At 48.1% G+C, this 6,695-nt stretch overlaps 2 protein-coding genes across 2 annotated transcripts in view; both read left to right on the top strand.

Moving 5' to 3' along the window:
- Positions 1-2,313, top strand: part of LOC107298427 (olfactory receptor 52D1-like) — a 3,181-nt gene extending 868 nt beyond the window's left edge. The window contains exons 2-3 of the mRNA XM_029286519.1: positions 1,060-1,062; positions 1,331-2,313. Of these exons, the coding sequence (XP_029142352.1) occupies positions 1,060-1,062; positions 1,331-2,313 (986 nt within the window). The remainder of the gene's footprint in view (positions 1-1,059; positions 1,063-1,330) is intronic.
- A 1,247-nt stretch (positions 2,314-3,560) lies between these two features.
- The window catches only part of LOC107298426 (olfactory receptor 52D1-like), a 5,637-nt gene continuing 2,502 nt past the window's right edge, over positions 3,561-6,695 (top strand). Inside the window, exons 1-3 of the mRNA XM_029286517.1 lie at positions 3,561-3,602; positions 5,346-5,466; positions 6,400-6,442. Coding sequence (XP_029142350.1) covers positions 3,561-3,602; positions 5,346-5,466; positions 6,400-6,442 — 206 coding nt within the window. The remainder of the gene's footprint in view (positions 3,603-5,345; positions 5,467-6,399; positions 6,443-6,695) is intronic.

The raw sequence follows: 6,695 nt of genomic DNA, 5'->3' as shown, positions 1-6,695 counted from the left end.
AGAAGCTTTTCCAAACCACAAACTTTCAGCTTCTTCTTGAGAACTCTAAGGAGGGACGAGCAACAGAAGAACATTTAAGGAACTCGGGGATGGAGTGTGGACTCCTTGGTGCTCTCTGACCTTGGTGGTTTTCTTGTAGACGTTTCATTCCCCATCTAGGTAGCATCATCAGTGTTAGAGAGTGTGGGGTTTTCCCCCTATTTATATATCACAACTTACACTGCGTGGAGATGATGGTGGGGGTGTGGCTTTCTCCCTCTTATTAGAAGAATTAGGAATTAAATTAATATTGTTGACATCTATCGATGTCAAATATGGTTTTTGTATGATTGTCTGGTGTTAATCCCTGCTTCTCTGGGTAGGTTGTCCCACTGGGCAGGTTGTCCCACTGGTTAATTGTTCTCATGAATAGAATTTTTTTCCCGAATTCCAGGTTGCTTCTCTCCTTGATCAGTTTCCATCTGTTGCTTCTTGTCTTTGCCCTCAGGTGCTTTGGAGAATAGCTTGACTCCCTCTTCTTTGGGGCAGCCCCTGAGATATTGGAAGGCTGCTATCCTGTCTCCCCTCGTCCTTCTTTTTTCATTAAACCAGACATACCCAATTCCAGCAACCGTTCCTTGTACGTTTTAGCCTCCAGACCTCTAATCATCTTTGTTGCTCTTCTCTGCCCTCTTTCCAGAGTCTCAATTATCTTTTTTACATCGTGGTGACCAAATGAAACACCAAACAAACAATCAAGCAGAAAACCATGTTTATTATCAATGGACACCCACAGTATCGATCCAATTCCTAATTCTCCCCATAATAAGCCCAGAATTTGAAAAGCCAAGGGAGCACCAGGAACTCCACCGTTCATCACGGAGCTATACAACTTTTCTTCTACCGGGAAGCTCCTCGTATGAATCGATGAGAAGCTCAGATTTTTTTTGGTCTGTGATTCGAAAGAGGTTACCCTCTTGGAAAGCCCCATTTCCGAGTTGAAGGACCCCATTTCCGAGGGTCCTTGAAGGTTCCACCTGAAACCAACTTCTGCTTTTTCTCTCTTTTCTCTCCCTGCAGGCAGTAAGTGGAGCTTTTCCCATTTCTTATTCACAGACTAGTCCAAGAGCGTGAAAAAATGCAGGGTGAGTAGTAACCACAGAGTTACCTTGTGGTAAGACGGTCGGCCAATAAAGTTTAGAATTAAATAAGCAGAACAAGGATTTGGTGAAGGAGCCAAAAGTGGGGGTCCTTTGAAAAAAAGTGATGTGTGACTGTTTTTCACACTTAGGATCCTGTTTATTACACAAGTGAAAGAGAGACAAAGGCTATGAGCAAAACTCTCTCTGAGAATTGCTTTTTCTTCCTCTCTTATTAGCTCCTTCCAACCTCAGTGGCCAGGCTCCTTCCACCTCCTTCTTCCTCCTGGGTCTTCCGGGACTGGAGAGTGTCCAGGCCTGGCTCTCCATCCCCTTCTGTTTCATCTACGCCGTGTCCCTCTTGGGCAACGCCACCCTGCTCTGGGTCATCTGGACAGAGTCCAGCCTGCACCAGCCCATGTACCTCTTCCTCTCCATCCTGGCCCTCACCGACATGGCCATGCCCACCTGTATCCTGCCCAAGATGCTGGCCATCTTCTGGACCAAGGCCCAGGAGATCACCTTCACTGCCTGCCTGGTGCAGATGTTCACGGTCCACGCCCTCTCCGCTGTGGAATCTGGGACGCTCACCGCCATGGCCTATGACCGATATGTGGCCATCTGCTACCCACTCAGCTACACAACCCTGTTGACCCCAAGGACGGTGGTCAAATTCGGAGTAGCCATTGCTATCCGGGCTTTTGTAATCATCTTACCCTTTCCTTTACTTTTGCTCAGGCTGAGATTCTGTCACTCACGAAATATCTCTCATACTTATTGTGAGCATATGGCTCTAGTAAAACTAGCTTGTGGGAACACCACTCCCAACAATCTCTACGGGTTGGCTGTGTCCCTCCTCGTTGTCGGAGGAGACCTGACCTTCATCTTCGCCTCCTATGGATGGATCCTGTGGACCGTGTTCCGCCTGCCATCACTAGAGGCTCGTCACAAAGCCCTGGGCACTTGTGGGGCCCACATGGGAGTCATCTTCATTCTGTACACCCCTGCACTTTTCTCCTTCCTTTCTCACCGTTTTGGGCACAGCATCCCCCACAGTGTCCACATCTTCCTGGCCAACATCTACTTGCTGGTCCCTTCCATGCTCAACCCCATGATATATGGGGCCAAGACCAAGGAGATCCGTGACCGGCTGCAGTGGACTTTTGCATCTTGGAAAAAGACCCCCCAGATGTAAGAATGGGAGCTAGATCTGCTCTCAAAAGTAAACTTGATGGTTTTGGGAAGGACGTCCTAGGGCTAACCCCCACCACAAGGCTACTTCCATTATGCCAGATTCCTAAGGGGTTGTTGAGTTGGTGGCCTCCTCCCTTCCCTTCCTCTTTTGGAGCTGAGCCATGCGGGACGTTCCCCTGCCAGAATCACTGAGAGGGAAGAGGGTGCTGATTCCATAAGAACTCATCTCCATGTGATGTTCATGGAGAGCAGGATTTAGGTTTGGAAATTATCAAGCTCTGGAAAGCCTGAAAGTGGAAGAATGAAGAAAACTCGAGTCCTCCTGTAGGGTTTATCTATTCCCCAACAAAGAATGCAGAAAGTCAGAAAGAATGTAGAATGTAGTCAGGGAAGATATAACAAAAAATTACAAGCCCAAACTTTAATCATGGTTTACAGAAGATCTTTAAAGGCAACTTTATTTTGCTGAGTGTTCAACCCTAACTGAGCTTGTAGGGCTCCATCCTGGGCTGTGTTAAAGGAAAAGTCTTCATCAGGGTTCAGTCCAAGCAGGGAATTAACAAAACGGAGACTGCTTTAGAAAGAAGGTTGCAGTTTATTGAAGAGGAGAGCAAGACAGGAAGATGGCTCTGAACGAAAAGACAGAGTGAGCACATGTAGGGAGTGGGTTTTTATACCCTCTGGAGCCTTTTGTTTGGAGTTGTTCCTGTAACATGAACTTTGACCTGAGTCTGAGTGTGTCTTTCTGATAATCTGATGGTGGTGGGTTAATCCTATTATGTCCCAAGGGTCATATCCTGCTTTCCTGGGGCTGGGGCTGATGGCTCTTAGATTTTTGGTGTTGATTCTAGGGATCTTTCTTCCTAATCCCAGTTTCCTGACTCCAGTCTTTCTGACAAGATTCTCACATCTGCATTTCTGCAGACCTGGTTTCTGTTTGGGACAGACAGACTTGGGGGGGGGGTTGGTTTCTGCTTTTAAAATACTTTAGAGAAATATATTCTGCCTTTTCAATATTTCCAAAAATATTTCTTTCTCTGGAGGGGGGGCTGACTTCCCACAGCTGATGTATTGTTCCTCTAGTTTGAATCATTTTGGTTTCTTTTATTGTTTCAGATATGATTTCATGCTTTTGGAATCTACCCAGGATCGTTTGAGTTGGGTGGACTGTAAAAACTGTTCAATAAATAAAACTAATAATCAGGAAAAAGACCACCTATAGAACATTTTCCAACAAAATGTATACCCATGAAACTTTATCGAAAATCAACCCACTACCACACAATCAACGCAAGCTACGGAAAGGGCATTCCCAGAAGAGATAGGAATAAGCCTTTTGTCAACGCTGCTAATATTGAATATTCTTGCTTTGACAAAATATGCAGAACTGTCTGGTACTTTTAGAGTTAATTCAGGTGAGAATGGGAGAGGAGAGAAAAGCGCAGAAGGGAACGGAAGGGAATCTTTGCCCTCAAGGTTAATTGGAAGATGTGAATCATGACCCCAAAATAGGGGAGGGGAAATGCCTGGAATGTGATGTGCAAAGGAAGGGAAATTCAGATCTTGGCATCCTCCATGCCGTGCTGACGCTCCTTTACACTAATAAAGGCTTTTTTAGGTTAAACAATGCCTGAAAGTTCTTTGAAGTGTTTCATTAGTCAGACACATGACACCTTTTTCTTAGAGAAAACCCCCTTCCTTCCTTCCTTCCTTCCTTCCTTCCTTCCTTCCTTCCTTCCTTCCTTCCTTCCTTCCTTCCTTCCTTCCTTCCTTCCTCTTCCTAAAAGCCCACCTGGAAGGTGAACCTGCCTTCTGCCGATTAGCTCTTCAGCAAAGAGGACTCCAATCAATCAATGGAGCCCTTTGGCTCCTGGAGTTGTGGATGCCCCATCACTGGAGGCTTTTGAGAAGAGATTGGAGAGCCCTTTGGCTGGGATGGGATAAGGCAGGGGTCTTCAAACGTGGCCACTTTAAGACTTGTGGACTCCAACTCCCAGAATTCCTCAGCCAGCCCTGGATTTCTTTTCCACCAGACCCTCATCTGGGCAATGCACACTCCAGTCGGCCATAACTACAGCCACCGGCTGTGCCGTGCCAGGCCCACGGGAGCTTCTCACATCCCGGCCTGGCTTCCAAAAAAAGCCCCCCAGGCCCCGTTGCAAAGATGCCCCCCCCCAGGCTGGGAGGGTCCTGCCTCCAGAGGGCTAAAATCAGAGAGGAGCCCCTCGTGGTCAGTCGCGACCCTATCAAGGCGCCCGGATGACCCTGCCCGGAACAGCTCAGCCCACCTTGCAAGGGCCCAGAGAAGGTTGTGACACAGCCGGAAGAGAGCCCGGCTCTAACCCTGAGCCTCCAGAGGAGGGTCCTGGGGGGGTCACTCTGCCACCTGATGGTGCCCCGGCTCTAGAAAGCCCAGAAGTGGGCTGGTCTTTGGAACAGAGGAGCCTTCTTTGGGGGGGGGGCTCTCAGACGCCCCCACTTATTTGTCTTTCTTTCTTTCTTTCTTTCTATCTTTCTCTCTCTCTCTCTCTTTCTTTCTTTCTTTTTTTCTTTCTTTCTTTCTTTCTTTCTTTCTTTTTTCTTTCTTTCTTTTTTCTTTCTTTCTTTCTTTCTTTCTTTCTTTCTTTCTTTCTTTCTTTCTTTCTTTCTTTCTTTCTTTCTATTAAATTTATATGCTTCCCATTTCATAGCCTACTTTCTGGACCAACCTGGCAAAGGCCAAAAAGTGGAGGAGAAATTCTTTATTCATTAAATGTGTTGCCCTCTTTTCCTACCTTTGCTGAGAGAGACCAGCTGTGGCCACCCAGAGCAAGTTGACCCCCAACCCTGACAGCCAAGTGGGGGTCCCCAACTCCCACTAACCCCCCCCCCCGAAGTCCCCTCCAAATTCATCTTCGGCTGGGTCCCCTCAGAACGGGAAGAAAACACCACCCTGGACGACTCTCCCAAACGACGCAAACTCAGAGGAGCCACTGGTGTCATCTAGATATATTTTATTTCCCCAATTAAAACTGCTTTTTCCCCCTGAACCAGCTGGGGCTGGAGGCTGAGTCTGCTTCAGGAGAAGGGCTGGGCANCCCCTCCAAATTCATCTTCGGCTGGGTCCCCTCAGAACGGGAAGAAAACACCACCCTGGACGACTCTCCCAAACGACGCAAACTCAGAGGAGCCACTGGTGTCATCTAGATATATTTTATTTCCCCAATTAAAACTGCTTTTTCCCCCTGAACCAGCTGGGGCTGGAGGCTGAGTCTGCTTCAGGAGAAGGGCTGGGCAGCCCTGCCTCTGCCTCCGTCCTGCCCCTGCGGGCAAGGGGGCACCTGGGGGCCTCTGGGGAGCCCCCCTCTCCCTTGGCCTTGCCCTGGTGGGACCCCCCCTCAGAGGAGCCTATGAAAGGGAAAGAGGGGGTCCTCTCCTCCCCACTCAGTTCCCCATGAATGGGCAGCATCCTCCAGCTGATGCAGGCCTGGCCAGGGATAGACGGAGGCTGGTCTGTGAGTCTGCCCTGCCCCCCCCATACTGCTCGCCTCCCTTCTGCCCTGCGCTTAGAAGGGGAAGGGAAGGAAAGGAAAGGAAAGGAAAGGAAAGGGGGAAAAAGGAAAGGAAAGGAAAGGAAGAGAGAAGGGAAGGGAAGGGAAGGGAAAGAAACGAAAGGAAGAGAGAAGGGAAGGGAAGGGAAGGGAAAGAAAGATAAGAAAGAAAAGGGAAGGAAGAGAGAAGGGAGAGTGAAGAAAGGAAAGGAAAGGGAAGGGAAGGGAAGGGAAGAAAGAGAGAAGGGAAGGGAAGGGAAGGGAAAGAAAGGAAAGGAAGAAAAGGAAAGGAAGAGAGAAGGGAAGAAAGAGAGAAGGGAAGGGAAGGGAAAGAAAGGAAAGGAAAGGAAAGGAAAGGAAAGGAAAGGAAAGGAAGAGAGAAGGGAAGAAAGAGAGAAGGGAAGGGAAAAGAAGGGAAAGGAAAGGAAAGGAAAGGAAGAGAGAAGGGAAGGGAGAGAGAAGGGAAGAAAGAGGGAAGGGAAGGGAAGGGCTTTTGCAGCCAGCCAAACCACCTTGGGGCTTACATTCTCTTCCCCTTAAATTCACCTTCTTTGCAGATGCTGAAAACAGAAACACTTTGGGACTTTCCAAGACAAAAAGGTGAGCATGTTTTTGACCAGGTTTATTTTCAACTAGCAAAATGAGCCTCATCCAAACCATTGGGGTGTGTGAGAAGGGTGTGAGAAAAGATAAGGCAGGTGAGATAGAAGATCTAGAGGAGGGACGAAGAGGAGAAAGCCACATATTGTGGAAGGAACTGGGTAGGTTTTATTTCTCCCCTTGCAAACCAGAATGTCACCAGGGATGGGTTGATTTGCACAGATGCCAATTTCAGAAGGATATTGGCAAACTA

Source organism: Protobothrops mucrosquamatus, unplaced genomic scaffold (assembly GCF_001527695.2).
Source record: "Protobothrops mucrosquamatus isolate PMUCROS unplaced genomic scaffold, P.Mucros_1.0 scaffold3960, whole genome shotgun sequence".
Classification (NCBI taxonomy): domain Eukaryota; kingdom Metazoa; phylum Chordata; class Lepidosauria; order Squamata; family Viperidae; genus Protobothrops; species Protobothrops mucrosquamatus.
The sequence above is the reverse complement of the archived record's forward strand: the minus strand, read 5'-3'. Positions and strand labels throughout refer to the sequence as shown.